At 36.1% G+C, this 18010-nt stretch overlaps 1 protein-coding gene and 1 long non-coding RNA gene across 13 annotated transcripts in view; one reads left to right on the top strand and one right to left on the bottom strand.

The window, feature by feature from the left end:
• Positions 1-9077, top strand: part of LOC135212436 (tensin-1-like) — a 771151-nt gene extending 762074 nt beyond the window's left edge. For all 7 annotated transcript variants that reach the window (XM_064245807.1, XM_064245802.1, XM_064245806.1 and 4 more), the window contains 4 exons: positions 1419-1639; positions 2019-2237; positions 2496-2937; positions 7602-9077. In XM_064245807.1, coding sequence (XP_064101877.1) covers positions 1419-1639; positions 2019-2237; positions 2496-2937; positions 7602-7758 — 1039 coding nt within the window. In that variant the 3' untranslated portion in view covers positions 7759-9077. The remainder of the gene's footprint in view (positions 1-1418; positions 1640-2018; positions 2238-2495; positions 2938-7601) is intronic.
• LOC135212438 (uncharacterized) overlaps positions 3508-18010 on the bottom strand; it is an 82660-nt gene continuing 68157 nt past the window's right edge. For 5 of the 6 annotated variants that reach the window (XR_010313902.1, XR_010313904.1, XR_010313906.1 and 2 more), the window contains exons 2-4: positions 6597-6778; positions 6069-6455; positions 3508-5714 (exon numbers count right to left, since the gene is read on the bottom strand). This is a non-coding gene — a long non-coding RNA (uncharacterized LOC135212438). Of the gene's footprint in view, positions 5715-6068; positions 6456-6596; positions 6779-7161; positions 7211-18010 lie in introns of all 6 variants that reach the window. The other variant, XR_010313903.1, reaches the window with a different exon arrangement.

The following is an 18010-nucleotide window of genomic DNA, read 5'->3' as shown; positions in this document are numbered from 1 at the left end:
ATATATATAAAGGATACAGTACCTCTTTAGCTCAGGTAAGACATAGGTAATATATAAAATGTATCCTGCAATCCTAACTGTAGTCTTTTTTTTTAATGGGTACAGTAATTTAACAAGAATACAAAGTAGTGGTTCATATTTTAACATTTTATGATGGAATTTCCTGTAAGTTGGTGTATGCATGAACTGAGGACATTTATTGAGGTCACCATGATTATACATTAATTACATTGCATGCTTTTCTACGTAAATAAGCATCTAATGTTTTGCATTTGCTTCTATATGTCAATGATAAATATAAAGTTAAATATTTTAAACTGACATCAACTGCAGGTGGGAAGTGGTTACTAAGTGTGGTGAGTTATCTTGGAAGTGAGGGGTTACCACTCGTTGCCATTCTAATATGCAGTTCTATTCCCTTCAAGTTTAGGGCGTCACTTGATTCATATTTTCATAGTCACTGCTGATGGTCAAGTGACATGGTAGCTTTGTTTATTTCATTGGATTTTGCATTTTATAATTTCTGATTTCAACTGAATTGTTTTATTTTGAATTTACCACTTTGTCCATTTGCTAGAGTCAATCAGGCTAAACTACAATTCACTACGAAGACTTGAGAAGCAAGCCTAGAAGATTTGTTCATGTTTATCATAGGTAATATGCCAAGATATGGCCTAATACACCAGTGAAACAGATGTCTTTTTTTTTATTTACTACATCTCAATTATATGGTATCAAAACTGTTCATGTTAGCAATGAAAGCCCCATCATAGGATGCTAAATGAAGCAATGTGCTCAAGATATAGATTGACATGAGAAAGCTCTGGAGGACTTATCCTTCATGACAACTTTACTTAGTATACCGAGCTTGGGTTTTCATCTGTTGAGGTTATTCTGCAACCTTTCCAACTATGAGTTTGTCTTTAGCTCACAGATTGGTTTTAGCTGACAGCAAAATTATGACTTGCTGGAAGTGAGCCAATGGCTTTTCCTCTTTAGGGCAGTTCACTCTTAGTAATATTTTGCCCCTGTTAGTAGTTAATGTCAGTTTTAAAGTTTACTTTTTCAACCATTGGTAGATAAAAACACTTGCAAAATATTGATTTTTAAGATGAAAACAGTAAAACTTAGGAATTTTGTCAAAAATTCACTCTGGAAGCAGTAAAATGTGCCATACATGAAAAGAAGCTTACAAGTTCTGCCAAGATAGCTGAAATGCTATAATTGATAGCTTTTCAAATGCCAGCTACTATGCTTGCTTTATGCCTTATAAAAAATAAACAGCATATTGAACGTACTACACCTACCTGTATTGTATATATACTTTAAGTTTGTATAATGTGTATCATATGCATATTTTAATTACATATTCAAACCTAAGCAAAAGATTAATAATCTACTTCAATACTTGACAACAGCAAAGAGATGGGTGTTCGTAGCCCATCCCCAGCTACGTCTCAGACTGTGCGGCAAGAACTCAATGGTCACTCGAGTCCAGCCCCTTCTTTATACCATGGTCAGTCCCGACGCTCATCTCTAACGTCCCTCAATGAATCTACCGAGGTCATTTCTTCACATCCCAAATTTGTGAAAGATATTTCCAAGTTTTGGTACAAGCCAACTATTACAAGGGATGAAGGTAACAATATATACATCGAGGTTCATTTCAGCAGTGCGTAATTACTGAATTTTGTATACTGTAGTAATTTTCTTGTGTGTGTCCCTGGTCATTTATTTCTTTTAAGTTTGGTATGCACGTTTTTTTGGAATTATAGTTCCAGTAACTGGATGTAAAAATACAGAAGTAATTTCCATCTTTACTTTTTATTTTAATGCTTATTTTAATGTAGCACATACAACAGTATATGTACGTACTGTAAATGTTATAGAAGCTAGAGAAAACAAATTTACAAATGTGGAAGAACATTTAATGCATTATATTCAAACTCAAGTATTGCTCAAGTCATACTATCACCACTACATAAATATATAGGTATTTATTTTTTTTTTTTCCTCAGCAATTAATATGCTTAAAGACAAGGCTCCAGGAACTTTTGTTGTTAGAGACTCTAACTCCTTCCCTGGAGCATTTGGATTAGCATTGAAAGTTTCTACCCCACCCCCTAATGTTACAAGTAAATCTGGTGACCCTGCGAGTGAACTCGTCCGGCACTTTCTTATTGAGCCAACTTCAAGAGGAGTTAGACTAAAAGGCTGTGCAAATGAGCCTGTATTTGGTAAGTGTGATATCTCACAGTATTTAGTAAATTTGTGAGAAAACTTGGCTATTTTTTGTACTGAATTCTGCAACCAGTAATAATTTTGCTGGCTTTTCAATTTCATGCAGCTTCGTTAGGAATCGGCTCCATCATTCTTAATAAATCTTCTTGTACTGTGCTTGGAATCAAAATGTTCTACATTATAAACACTTGTTCTGTTTTATATTACAAGTTTGTTCAAGAAATGTTACTGAATATGTATTTTTTCTTACTCAGGGTCACTATCAGCATTGGTATATCAGCACTCAATTACTGCCCTGGCTCTACCTTGTCGCCTAATGCTCCCAGAAAGAGACCCAGCTGGTGTTGTAGATACTGTTGATGGTGGTATTAATAGTAGTAGCAGTGGCAGTACCACGACACAGCTCCTCCAGCAGGGGGCTGCTTGCAATGTACTATATCTTCATACAGCTGATACTGAAAGTCTAACTGGACCACAAGCTGTTAAAAGAGCAGTGAGTCTAATGCTTGCTGCCAAGGTAACTCCAACAGTTGTCCACTTCAAAGTATCAGCACAAGGAATTACGTTAACTGACAATGAAAGAAAACTATTCTTCAGACGTCATTATCCCGTTCACACTATTTCCCACTGCGGTTTAGACCCTGACGACCGTCGTTGGGCACATAAAAATGAGGAAGGATCCCCTCTTGGATCTCTGTAAGTAGGAATTTTTTTGTTTGTTTGATTTTACCAAAATTATTTGACAAAAATGTAGTATATAAACTTTTTTTTTTTTTATACAAGCCCATTCCTATATTACCTTTCCATTTTGTGAGTTAAAAGAAAAATTCAGATCAGCAGCTGCTCCCTGTTAGGTCAGTTACACATATACAAGCACTTTTCCAAGGCAGTGACCGACTGTCTCGTCTTGTTTAGTCTGAACTTTTGGAAACGAAATATGTTGTTGGAGGTGACCAGTTTGGTTTATAGCAAGTGTGTTTAAAAGAAAAAAAAATACACCACAAACCCATTGCTTTTAAGGCAACACAACTTGATCTGTCACAATTGCTGTGCTGTGCCATGAGATTAGGGTCTTGAGTAAAACATAGCAAAAGTTATTCAGGACCTCTAAAATGAGCCATCATGAGTTCCAGAACTGTAACTTGAGCATCTTCTACCTAAGCAACATGGTCACAACCTTTAAAATTATGTGTCTGGATGTGAAGGAGATTCTTACTCCTTGTTTATGTAGAGGCAGTGAGGCGAGTAATATACAGTGACTGTGTGTATACTAATTTATTCATCAAAACTCTGGACATATGTCATTAACAATTGTGAGAGGAAAAGTACAATTTAAACAGAGAACAAGAAGGGCATACAAGTGACTGAGAGAAAGTGTGTTTTCTTACACATGAAGACTAACTATTCCCTTGTACTATATGCCATGGAAGACAATACCAGTTTGATACATACAGCTTGAAAGCTAAAATGTTCTTACATTTGTACACAGTTGCATTTTTATGCATAGGTGACTGTGTCTGACAAGAATACAAAATAAATATTGTTTCTACAGCTTATCCCTGGTCTGTGTATCTGGCAACCACGTCAGAAGTTGGCCCTCGTGGTCAGTCTTCGTTTGATGTTCTTGGAGGGCCCCAGTGGAGGCTCTCATGAGAGTCCCGACTTCTGGTGTGCTTGGCAAAGCCTATTGATATTCACCAACCACTGACATCTCGTAGGCCTTGTCTCTTGGTTGCAAAAATTTGTGCAGTTCTTTCTGCTTTTCCAGGTGTTTTCTTGCAGTTTTATTGTTTAATCATGGGCTGGAGGATTTTTGACATTCCTGCTGGTTCAACATCCTGGAAAGCTGGTTTGGTGTAGACAAGCTTGTCTAAAGCCAAACGTCTGAAGTCGGAGTGGACTGGAGAATCCTCAGTGACTGATGCTGGATGTGGTGCTTCATGGATATGGTCAGGTCATGTTGCAGATCGTCCTTTAATACCTCTGAAAACTCCAGTAGGAGGTAATGTACCTCTGGTGCTGGAGTTGGAGTGAGTGGAGCTATGGGGGTGGATCACAAGATCAACTGCTGTCTTGCTATCTGCTGTGATTAATGTCCAGTTGTACTGCTATCCTCCAAACGACAAATTCATGATCTGTTATCCCTATATTTTTTAGCTGGGCCTACTGGCAGTGGACACCTGGAGAGTGCTGTGTTTGAGCTTGTCAGTGATGAAAAAACACACGGAGCCTTTCTCCCTGTACCTGGAAACAAGACAATGATAGACAGAATTGTTACCTCCTAAGAGGCAATATGTCTACTTGGCAGCCCATTTGCATAGTGTTTGACATGGGGCATTTTTGGACTTCACTTCCAAACCTCCAGTGATAGAAATATATGCATGGGACATTATTCTCTTTTGAGCTTGTAATTTTGGCTTGTTCTCCCTGCAGAAGCTTCAGCAGCAGTGTATGGTGGCAGCAGGGCCCTCTGTCCCACTGTCCGTCTCTGTATGGCGGCCGCTGCAATGGGTGGTTGTGTGACTTGGTTGACTTGTGTGCCAAGTGAATAGCGTTGACAATTTTCAGGAATTTGTTGAGGGGCATGGTCAATGTACTGGGATGGTTGCACTGTTTGATGGGGTAATTTTGTGAGTAGGACCTCTCTCACAAGGTTCAACGTAGTTTCTGAGTGGCTGTCTGGGGCAGGGATCATCACTAGCCGCGACAGCTGGTTGTAGACGTGCGATGGCTGCTGGCATACTGAAGGATGACCTTAGTTGGTAGTTCAGCGATTGCCTAGTAGGTTATGGTGGTCTGTTGGTTGGCAGGCCATTCTGTAATTTCCTTAAACGTTATCTGGCAGGAACAAGAGGACGGCGTCAGTTTGTGGGATGTTGAGGTCATTTTAGACCTGAATATGGTCACCATGTTGAAGAACAAGGCCTCTGGGTTATGAAGGGCATTAGGCAGATGCTTGCTGCTGTGGCCTTGAATCAACCTCACATACTCATACTTTTTCGGTGTTCCCTTTACTCACACACACGTCCAGATATCTTGGCGTGAGACTCCACCATATGCCTTTTCCAGATCTATTAATACTAAGTGCAGTCCTTTTTCCTTTTCCTGGTGCTTTTCCATCTGTTGAAGGGCAAATGCTATGACTGCATCTGTTGTTCCTCTTTCTGGCATGAAACCAAACTAGTCTTCACCTACATATGTTTCTTCATTAATCCTTTGATGTATACTCTTCTTTCCCAGATTTTCACGATGTGAGACATGAGCTTTATTCCTCTGTAATTTGCACACTCCTGGATGTCACCCTTCTCTATAGATACTAGGCACAATAAAGCTATATGTCCATTCTTTTTCAATCTTCTCCTGACTTGTATATTGTCTGCCTGCTGATGCTAACTTCCTCTCACTGTCCAGGGCTCTTAACCTCTCCAAGTGAAGCTCAAGTCTACCATACTTTTGTTCACTGCTAAAGTGACCTGCAGCAGAGATTATATATTAAAAGAAAATAATAGTGTGAAATTTCTGGAGACGACATGTACAAATCTGTATACTATTTAAATTATCCCAAACCTGTACATTTAAATTATCCCTAGCCTTTTGATATACTGATTACACGATATTAATTTTCATAACCTTATAATTGTTTTTCTTATAACAAAAACTATTAAAAATGCAAATTTAGTATTTATGCAATATCTGGCTTTTCTTAATATATTACTTTATAGTTTTTTAGGATTTAACCTATGTGTGTGGTGATTCACTATGAAAGGAGTAGTCTACGAGTCAAATTACCGACAGCCGAGTGAAATGAAAGTTCTTGAAGTTCTCACCTTTCTATATCTTATCATCTTACCACTTGGTTTAACTCTCATTTCCTTGGGGTCCAAGTTCTTGGCCTATGTCACTTAATTCCATATATCCTATTATTCTCTTCAAGGAACTTGAAAGTGTGGAGTAAAGACAGAGGTGTCACTAAATGGTGAAGTCAATCTATAACACTTGACTCTTCTTAAGACAATGCTCAATCAGCTTCCAGTTAAAGGTATTGAGTCCTTAGCATGAAAACAATTGCTTAGACAACTTCCTTCAACAACATGGATATCATCCTGCTGTCTGCTTCCATTGATCAACTGTTGCCATTAACCACAAGACCCTTATCACATGCACACATGGCTGAAGCTTCAATCTTGGGTCCTTGTTGAGAAAATGGCTGGAGCCTGAAAAGAGTTAGGGCGTACCATAATTATAAGTGCTGACTATTATCATGAACCACAACCTGTGCTGTGGAATTTCGACAAAGATTCTCTTATTCTACTCAGAAAGGATTGAAAATGCATTTTAACAAAATGTAGGCTCACCTTCACCTGTCCTTGAAGAACAAAGAAACACCCAGCTGATGAGTGGGGCATGCTGGTAAACTGAACACTGCTGACTGTGAAACCAAAGTAACACTCGAGGTAACCTCATCAAGGGCATTCTTCTAATTTTTCTTTTATCACTTCTTACTGGGGTAGAAATTCCACCCAATAAGAAACCAATCCTGGAAGAAAAATGTTAATTCATGGCAATAAACCTCAATGATAAGTCACTGCATAAATATAACTTGTCAGAACTGAAAACCTTAAAGTATTGCCTACTTCTTAAAGCCAAAAAATGCCTACATACACACACCTCTCTCTTTTAAAACTAAATTCAAAATACGTATACTGTAATTGCAATCAACCAGGCTATAATATATACGTACAGTAAATCTGCACACAAAAAAAGATAGGAGTAACAAGAAAACTCAAGAGAGCACACCTTAAAATATATATAAACGCATATAGCAGTCTAACACATTCAACAATTAAACACAAGGTTAAAGAGTTAAGGCTGATGTAAGTATGATATTGGTGCGCACACACAATCAGTAGAACCAATTACCCTGGGCATCAGTGCTGGAGTTTTGGTTCTACATATACATCATCCATCCCTGTGGAAATGAAACCAAATAGGACATCCTAGTAATAGCAGCACATTAATCAGAACTAACTAGATTATGTATGTTATGAAGAATTTGTTGAAATTTCAGCCCTGCGTACTTACTAGGTATGTCTGGGCCTCTTGGGTTTTTTGCTACTATCAAAATATTTTTTAAATAAGTATTGTAGTGAGTTTCTAAGCACCACTTTCTTTTTTAATAGGTCTTTACCTTATGTACCAATGGCATCTCATATGCACTGCATAGTATGTATATTTAATTCTGAATTTTCTTAATTTAGTGGCAACCTTGTCCTATATATATAATTTTTATTCCTTTTAATTTTTTTATACATTTTCTTAATTCCTGTTATTTTTACTAATTTTTTTTTTTTATCTTGCAGGAGAGTGTTTGGGTTTGTGGCAAAGAAAGGAGCTAGTCGAACTGAGAACCAGTGTCATATTCTTGCTGAACTTGAGCCTGAACAACCTGCAACAGCAATCTGTAACTTTGTTACGAAAGTCATGATGACTAGTGTCAGTCGACCTAATCTTGTATAGCTTAAACTTGTTAAATTATTTAAAGAGAATGAAAATTTTTAAAAAGTTTCCAGTCATCTAAATTATTGTTCTTGAAACTTATTTTGACATTGTTCAGCAATTTTTTATGAATAGGTTGTTTTTTATATTAATATATTTCAAATATTTTATATTGATGCTCATGTAGAATAGGATCTATCAATACGTATTGAATAACAGGGTTGGATAAACAACCAGTGTAAAATGAACTAGAGTAGTTATCTAAAATTAAAGTAGTCTCCATATCAGCCAGAAAATATTTGCTATGATGAAATCAAGAGAAATCAGGGAAATATATAGTATAGTGCTTTAGGGACAATGTTTTATGGAGAAACATAAGCTTTGAGAGTAAGATGCCATTTTCTCAAACTAGCTATTCTCTATCTAGATACCAAAATTCCAAATAGGCAGTAAGTTGTCTCTAGCTGAAACCAAAGTATTTGTGGTGACCTGCAAACATTTTAAATCAAAAGTGTAATTTAACAGGAATTGTAAAAATAGGGTTAAATTCACAATGGGAAAAATTGATTAGTTGTGATATTAATTATGCAAACTTTTCATTGCCAGAAAGTAACTTACCCAATAAGTAGAGACTTGTCTTATAGTGTTATTAAATTTTTGTATGAAAAACCTGATTTTGCACATCAGACGATAACCATGGAAGTGTTCATTAAAATGTTCAATATATAATAAATGTGTTGAAATGTTTAATCTTTTGAACAGTGTTGTGTACTTCTGCACTATCGAATATAAACTAATTTTCACACAGTTCATGTGTTTAACAATCAAATACAAAACTTGTCATTGTTTTTTGCTTTACATGTGTGTTGCATTAGGTTATACAAACTACAATAAGAATTATGCGTTATTACTAGAGGAAAATTTTAATATAAAACTATGTTCTTTTCTAATAAAAGATTTCAAATCTCTCTCTATAGAATACGCAGTAATGACTTAGTCTTGCTTTATTATGCACTTTGAATTCATATGCAAATATTTCATACCCATAAACTCTTGAATATCAGTTCATTAACACATTTACAAATAAATGTATTATTTGTATTTAATGTAAATCTGCATTTATAGTGTGCATAAATCTAAGGTGACTTATACCAGTGAAATTCAGCCGTGTAAATTTTGTATTTAGTGATTTAATCTAGTTTGTCCTTTGTATTGGCAGCCATGTTTGAGTGAAAGCACATGGGAATGTGTTAGTCACTGTTCCAGACATCTTTGAATGTTTTGTACATAATGTCCATATGTTTAAGTGATAGTAATACAAAACTTTTATCAGTTTTGAATATTGTAAATCATTCTTCCATAGTGTAACTTCCAGCCAGCACAAAGCAAAATTTAAAAGCTGTGAGCAGTAGATCGATAAATCCTACTGTTACAATACTACTACCGTTAAGGTAAAATGTGCAGAGGTTCAGTATAAAGATTATTACAAAACTTTAATTTAACATGAGAAAATTTAAGAGGACTGGTAAAAATTAATAAGGAAGCAGGTAGTTCCTTTAACAGTTATAAAGGTGCTTCTTAACTCATGTACTTGACCTCTTCAAGCTTCTTCCAAAAATAAAGAAACATTTAAAAGAAAGGAAAAATACTTTTGACTAACCACCATAACACATATCAACAGTATTCCAACTGCTATCAGAAAATAATTCTTCCTTATGGTTTTGAAAATCTCTCCAATCATGGTATTTATGAGGACGTTCATCCATTTATTCTTGGAATCAAAGAGGAATCAGATTCTTTGCTAATATTGTACAGTAAAATTTCTGTCTAGTGTGACAGCTGTTAATTATTTAATACCATATAATGCAGTGGACGCACTAATTAAAGTGCCCAAAACTATTAGAGAAGAAAACTTAAAATCATAAACTGCAATTCCCAGTCTTTTCAGTTCCAAGCAAATATTTGCAGCAAGAATTTCATGGTAACTTCAATTTACAGAATACTGTGGTGAGAACAATGAAATAGATCCCACCTGGAGACTATATGAACTGAAACAGGATATAGAAAGCCTATGAAGCTGTGAGGCAAGTTGAATTGCCATCCTAATTTATGAGTAACACTGAAATTATGTTTTTCTTGGTCACAATTTATCATACGCCCCAACTTCCTAACTGAAATTGACTTTCATTTATAGTTCCACATCATTCATGTTTGTGGTTATGTCCTTGCCCTGCTCCTGTCCATTTGATATTTTAGCTACTGGCTAGGCCTTTGTGATTTGTAATACTCTTTTGGGCTTGAACTTGGTGTTTGCAATTCCTCCTTAATTTTTCCTTCACACTGCATTTTCATACTTCTTTCTATGGCTTAATAAGTACAGTTCTTACTGAAGTCACAGAACTTACACTCACTTAAGCCCTAGATAGCCCATAATGGTAGAAATTAAATACATTTGTTTCATCACAACCCTATTAATCATACAGTGCCCACATTCACAGTCTTGTAGTCTTGAATGTCCCCTACACTCGAGACTTTTGTCTCCCAGACAGATGAATAAATCCCAGCATGAATCTGTATGAACTTTAGACCAGATGGCCCAGCACTCCAGTCAGAAGATTTAGCAATTTTTGATGAATGGACAACTAGGATTCACCAGTAGAAACTGACCACTCCTTGTTATTTTTTTTTAGTGTAATGCTACTGCCATTCAAGTTAATGATAGTTAATTTGTAAGGTTGGTGACCCCTGGTAAACTTGGGTGATGATGCCTGATGCACTTTCTAAGAATTCTAAGAAGTTTGCATGACAATGCTATATTGCTCTCAGGCACTAATACAAAACAAGTCTACCTCCTGTAAATCTTTATCCCCATGGAAAGATACAGCAGCTTGGTTGCATTGCCAGACTAGTGGCAAACTGGTTGCTTTGGTCACTAACAGTTGATGGTATTGAGCTGGTCATGTGATAAACAATTTGGTGGCCTTAACAAATGTCTCAATTATAGCAGGAGCTAGTAGAGAACTTGGTAACTGTGAGTGAGTCGAAATTAAGTGAGTGATTAGGTACAGGTAGTCTTAACCAGTGCTTCATATGGTTATTCAGCATTTGCAAAAGATTAATTTTCCACTTATGGTCATTCAATTGTTTCCAGCCTGTTGGTAATATGGATGAGAGTTAAAAACATGAGTTTGACATTTTACTGCAGTGTGGCTGCACCCTTACAAACCAAGACTTTTAATAGTTCATCAATTAGAATGTTTTAAATAAATTACAAGATGACGGGGGGCAAGGAGCTGAATGGAAGATGCCTGGTCTCCAACAGGTAAAACATGGCCTGTGCCAATTAACATGTCCCAACACATGCATGCCTCACCTTTGTGTGCAATAAAACCAGTACATACAACAACAGTAATAAGTAATAACCAACAACTGGAATTGCTGGTATAACTGTTACCAAAATACCATTTCCAGTTTTTTTCAGTCTGGCTTTCTAATTACAGAACATCCAAGATTGTGGTAAGGCTAAACAAATGGTGATTCCAAAGAATCCTTGTTGCCAAATAAAAAAAAAATGCAAAGAAACTAGCTGAAGTAACATTCAACATGCTCTTTTCTTTAGATGAATAGGCATAGAGACAAGAAGAAATTGCTAATATTGAAATTTCTGAAAACCTGCAGTCAATGATCCAATGCTTCGAGAGCTATTTTAGTGGAATTAATCTCTCTCTCTCTCTCCAACAAAAAAATTACTGACTGAAGCAACATGAAAGCAGCCCGAGGACATGAAAGAGCTTTACCAAACTTTACTATAAACAACAAGACCCAACAGCATGATATCTGTATGTGCCTTCATGCTACTTCGTTCTGAAAATCTGTTCGGTTATCCCCATCTCTGGTGCTAGTTAACTGCCATTCTTGCTGTGTAAAAATAAAAAAAAACTGGTAAAACCAATAAAAATGCCCACAATAATTTACAGGTAATGATAATGTCTCAAACTTTTGAACATTAGTGGGTAACATTTAAAAAAAAATAGCAGGGGCAGACGACTTAACACTACCCAGTAAAACAGTACATGGAAAAAAACATCAAAATTGCTTAAGTTGAAGTAGTGAATGCTTTGACTTCATGGACTGTTCATCCCACCCATTGATCAAACTAGTGAAATCCAAGGTGTGCTAAATGGAGAAAAACTGTGTTGACAAGTAAGCCTTGGTCACTCCGCTATGAAAAGTGTATTAAATAATTATTCCAATTATACTTCATATAAATGCACCTCCATCTCAGTCTCCATGAAAGTGACAGTTAGGTCCAGTAAGAACCCAAGATTGCATGAGATAGCCTTAACAAAACAAAAGGGGACAAGGTACTAATTCAACCTTGCTCCTGTTCAGAGGATCATGTCAATGCACAGAACAATTCCCAAACATACAGTCACAGACAGTGAGCAAAAAAGGTGATCAGGGACAATTACTTTTACTGTCCTTGAAAAGCTATGCTCTTAAGTGATAAGACACGATTGCACAGGATTTTGTTCAAAATTTGCAATCTGGCAACCTAAATTGCTCCATACTTAGCTATTCAGTAAACACCCCGTATTCGCGGGAGATGTGTACCAGACCCCCAAATCAAATAGCTAAAATCTGCAAATATTTAAAATCCCTCTAAAAATGCTTATATCTGAATATTTTATATAATAGTTTTATCACAAAAAGTGCATTTAGTCATGAAACTGATATGAAAATACAGTAATCAGTAAATATTTCTCTGTGAAAACTACCACAAATAGGAAAATTTGCTTATCTCGAGAACGTAAATACAGGGATTCGACTGTTGTTTCAATGCGAAAACACAATTATATTACATACAATAAGGCCATAGTATATATATTTCAAATTTAATTTACGTCTACTGCTATAACACTGCAGAGGTATTTATGTTGACCAGCCCAAGGAGCATGTTAAGCACAATGTTACTGACAGCAACGCTAAACTTATCACACCGTGCTTTGAGCTAAATGATGTGGAAAAAAAATTAATTCAAATCAAGCAGGTTACGAATTATACCAATGCATAAAGGGGATCATATTTATATAACCATAGGGAAAATAGTGCTAGCTGTGAATTCACAAACTTGTCAACATGTAAGACATTGGAAATGAAAACAAAAGTTTCACACTATGTACAGTCGGGGGAAAGATTCCTTTTACCCCTGAAGTAAACAAGGCATTGGTGCAGACGTCTCCTTACCAGTTACCATATATTTTATTACGTATTTCATAAAAACCTAAACACTTTTATTTGAAAATAAAAAAATATAAGTGTGAACAATCAGGAACGTGAAAATTTCGTTAAGTGTTTTTTCTCAGGATTAAATGAAACTCTTTACAGGAGGGAATTACGTAGAGTAAAATCATCGTGCTTCTAAGACTGACAAAGGTCATGGGGGTGGAGGGGGGCAGAATGGAAGGAGGTAGAAGTTGTTCAGAGGGAGGGTAAGGATGGTGACTATCTAATCAAACCATGCATAGCTTTGTTAACGCTTTTTATCTAACTCCAAAATCTTTAGAACCTACTGCGGAACTTCCATTTCAAAAATAGATACTATCGCTACACTGACTAAGTAAATGTCGATGCAATTGCTACAAAATCACAATCGTTGTCCACAACCCATTTTTCAAGATGAGAGATTGTTTGTAAACTATATGCTATCACTAAGTATAACTTATAACAGTGATATGATCAGCATATGTTCACTTCCAATTATGTTGAAAGGTAATAGTTTCTGAGACTGGGTTTATGAATAAGGGTGGGGGATGGTTTCTTTTCCAATAAGCTATTTATCCATGAAAGTGGGCCCAAAACTACGGCCTTTCTTAACTTTTGGCTGGGAGAAAAGATTTACCTTAAAATGTTTTGTAAACCACAAGAAACAACATCAACAAAAACCTTATTGAGAATGAACTCGCAAGAGGAAAGGCTTTGCCAACGAGGGGCAATAGTTGCGCTAAAGGAAGAGGCTGTCAAACGGTGCAGTTTCAATACAAGGGAACTTGGCATTACAAAGACAATAGTCAGACGCTGGTGGAGGCGGTGGCAGGAATCAGGAAACCTCAAAGAAAAATACTGGAGCGGTGGGCCTAGGAAGACAGGCAAATTATTGACTGCAATCAAGTCTCCTTTTAAGAATGCAGTAGCCATTAGGGACGAGCTGCATTTACAGGTCTATGCAAATCACTGTGAGTAATCATCTTCATGATGCAGATCTGTTTTATCGGATCCCGTTTAATAAGGGGAAACTTGAACACCATAAAAGGGCAAGATTGGCTTTTGCACGTTGGTACTCTGATAAAACCCTTGATTACTGGGCTCGAGTAATATTCAGTGATGTGAAGACATTCACTTCGGCAACTCAAGGACGACTACGCTACTGGCGCTCAAGCAACACAAGATATGAGCAACGGTTCATATATGAAATTACTCACAGTGACTATATATTATCATGCTATGTATAGGGTTGGGTGCATTTACACAGTGTGGGAGAACTTGAAGTTGGCGGCCGCTTCACTGCTGAGAAATATAGAGATATTAGAAGTACGTAATGGTGCCTTCTGTCTGTGCACACCCCCTTCCCTATCCTGAAGGAATAACTTATGCGATATTCATTGTCTTGCTCATCAGAATTAGATAATGGCAAGTTACTGTAAAGAGTTTCATGGCATTAATATAGAATTTCAATTAAATTATTATATATTATGATACAAAAATCTTTTCGGCGATACTTGCTTCACTTTCTTTTTTGGCAGGATAACTGTTCTATTCTTAATGCCCTCATTGTTAGGCAATGGTTTTCAGAACAACCAGATATTTAACTCCTGGAATGGGCTAGCAAAGGGTGCGACATGGAACCTAAATGTATGGGGAAATATAGTTAGCAGTTGGGAGCAAGGACAGGAGCGATCTCACCAATAGTTTGAGCGCACATTACGAGAGTGGAAGTTCTTATGCCGACGAAATCATCAAATGATTTACAACCATGTTGCATCTATGCCAAATAGGTTGCAGGAGGTGATCGCAAACAATGAAGGCTGGACAAGATATTGATTTTTATGAACTTTAAATGTTAATTAGCTATTAGGTTTCTACTTTGGTGATGGAAATAAATATAGTAGCAAGTTATATTTTGGTCTATCCTGTAGATTATCAAAGAACAAAATTATTTATAACTTCAAGTCTGCATAATAACAGTTGCGTTATTATTATTATTTGTAGTACGTAGTAGTATGGCTCACACAATAATTTTTTGAATTATAATAACCATAGCTCTGAATTTTCGAGTATATAAATGAAATTATTGGAAATTTTAAAATGAAATGAGAGAGCTCTCTACAAGGATATTTCAATGTTTCTTGACCTTACAAAACTCAAGATTGAACAACCTCATGCAAAGATCAATCCTCAGTAAAAAAAAAAAAAAAAAAAAAAAAAAAAAAAAAAAAAAAAAAACTTTAATCTCATTGTGTATGGTAGAAACGTTGAACAATAAAAAGCATGGAAGGCATTGTTGACGATATTTTCTGCATTTGTAAAACCTTTTGAGTTTGCAGCTGAATTTCCTCTCCGAAAACAAATAAAGCACTAACTACATTTGAATAAACATTTTATTGACATGTTTCTTTGAAAACGTAGATATACATGGTCCCCAACCCATTTCAGAAGACGAGAGAGAGATTGATATCATGTGATCACACAAATATATAGCAAAATAAATCAGAAATTTATTTTGCTCGTCTATTTTCTTAAATGTGGCCAGCATTCTTTTATGATATTAATGAGTGAACAGCCAAGCCATGCCATTTTATGCATTTACGTGGAATTACAAGTTCTTTCCTAATTACTGTATTTGAACCACTGTCAGGCAGCCTCTATCAAGGGATGAACGCCAAAATAAAAGCTTATTTAATCATATATATGTATATATATATATATATAATATAATATATATATAGATATATATTTATATATATGAAATATAATAAATTATATATTACATAATATATATGGTACAAAAAAGGCGTCCCCCGGTTACGACGGGGGTTCCGTTCTTGAGACGCGTCGTAAGCCGAAAATCGTCGTAAGCCGGAACGACGCTTGGAAATATGTCTTAAACTAATAAAAAGTTATAAAAACCTTACTTGTAATCCTTTGGTTACACTACATGTTCCTGTCCGTAGGTTTTATGTACAACCTGGAGTTATTTTCATAAAAGAATGCTGGTTCTTGAAGGTAAAAACTATTGTAATCCTCTGGTGACACTACATTCTTGAAGTTTTATGTACAACCTGGAGTGATTTTGCAAAATCTTGAGGGCTACAAGAACAGCTGATTACTATTTAGTATCATATAGACTAATTAAAGTAAATGTATCTTTAAATAGGCTTATATATTAGTACAACAAAAACATTTTCCTGCCATGAGTCAGAGGCCGTTTAATGAAACGAACACTTCTCTGTCCTATCTGTTCAGAAAATAAACGTTACGTCAATCCCCGAGACCATTGTTGCCAAAGCGTCTCTCTCTCTCTCTCTCTCTCGTTCTCTTCTCTCTCTCTCTCTCTGATCAAATTACATTGGAAACTTGACATACGATTGCCCTAATATACGAATGTTTTGAGATATAACAAAATTTGCGAAAATACAAGCTTTGATATACAACGAAATATTTGAGATACGATTTTGCGATGAGTGTTAGTTGTATAGGCGACCGATAAATGGCGTTCAGTCTGTTTGTTTGTTGGTGCTGCATGTTAACACGTCGTTGTTTAGTTCGTTGTATTTGCGCCTATTTTTCGTGTTATTTTGTCTATTTTATTATTAACCATGGGTCTCAAAGCTAAAGACAAAGCAGGTGATAAGAAAAAACCCAAAAAAATTATTTCGATGGAAGCAAAACATGAAATTATAGCAAAGCATGAACGTGGCGTTCGTATCGTCGATTTGGCAACGAGTATGGTCGAAATCCTTCTACAATATCCACGATCATCAAGCAGAAGGAAGCTATAAAAACCCCCGAGACCATTGTTGCCAAAGCGTCTCTCTCTCTCTCTCTCTCTCTCTCTCTCTGATCAAATTACGTACTGGATAATGTCTCTCTTTGGATACTTCGATTTTGCCGAATATTGAGGGCTACAAGAACAGTTGATTACTATTTACGTATCATATAGACTAATTAAAGTAAACGTATCTTTAAATATGGCTTATATTATTAGTATCAACAAAACATTTACTGGCATGAGTCAGAGGCCGTTTAACGAAACGAACACTTCTCTGTCCTTAACTCGGAGCGTCGGAAGACGCCCTCTCTCTCTCTCTCTCTCTCTCGTCTCTCTCTCCTCTCTCTCTCTTCTCTCTCTCTCTCTCTCTGATCAAATTACTGGATAATGTCTCTCTTTGGATACTTGGAATTTGCGTTGTAATCTAACCAGAAACTTCGTTTTGTTATTATTACTGGAAACAAGCAATGATTTTTTCATTATTTGCGCTTTTGGACTGTTATATGTAAACTAGTATGTATTCATTCGCTCGGAAACTAGTTCCGCATATGAGGCGTCACTAAAAAACATAGAAAAATACAACATAAAAAGTGTCGAAAATCATCATAATCTCAAAATTTTTGTTGTAATCTAACCAGAAACTTATTTTTATTAATATACTGTGCTAAACTATAAAGGATTTTTATCATAGTATGCGTTTTTTAAAAGCGTCGTAACCTCGGTAACAAGAGCGTCGTAACCCAGGACGGATTTTTCCATTGAATATTAAGAAAAAGCGTCGTAACCTCGGAACGTCGTAGCCGGACCAACCGTCGTAACCCGGGGACCGCCTGTATATATATATATAATATATATCTATATATATATATATATATATATAATGATATTTTATTATGTTATTTACTGTAAAATTTTTTTATGTTAAATGAAAAAAGGGATTTTGACGTAGGAAAAATCTATTTCTGGGCTCAGTTCGTGTCGCCCAGCGAAATAATCCTTTAGTTCATTATTTCTTAGGTAAATGATCTAACAAATACCAGAGAATAAAACAAAATAAAGAAGAGGTCAGTATAACTAACTCGCTCGACCAAATAAAAGAAGGGAGTCGGTATGAACACTAGGGCGAGTGAGACCACTACCACGAACTTCTTGTCATTTAGAAATATCCCACAACAAAATCCCTCAAGGAGAGAGCCGACCCACAGAACGGGGCAGCAACTACTA

The sequence above is a fragment of the Macrobrachium nipponense genome, chromosome 41, assembly GCF_015104395.2.
Source record: "Macrobrachium nipponense isolate FS-2020 chromosome 41, ASM1510439v2, whole genome shotgun sequence".
Taxonomy (NCBI): domain Eukaryota; kingdom Metazoa; phylum Arthropoda; class Malacostraca; order Decapoda; family Palaemonidae; genus Macrobrachium; species Macrobrachium nipponense.
The sequence above is the reverse complement of the archived record's forward strand: the minus strand, read 5'-3'. Positions and strand labels throughout refer to the sequence as shown.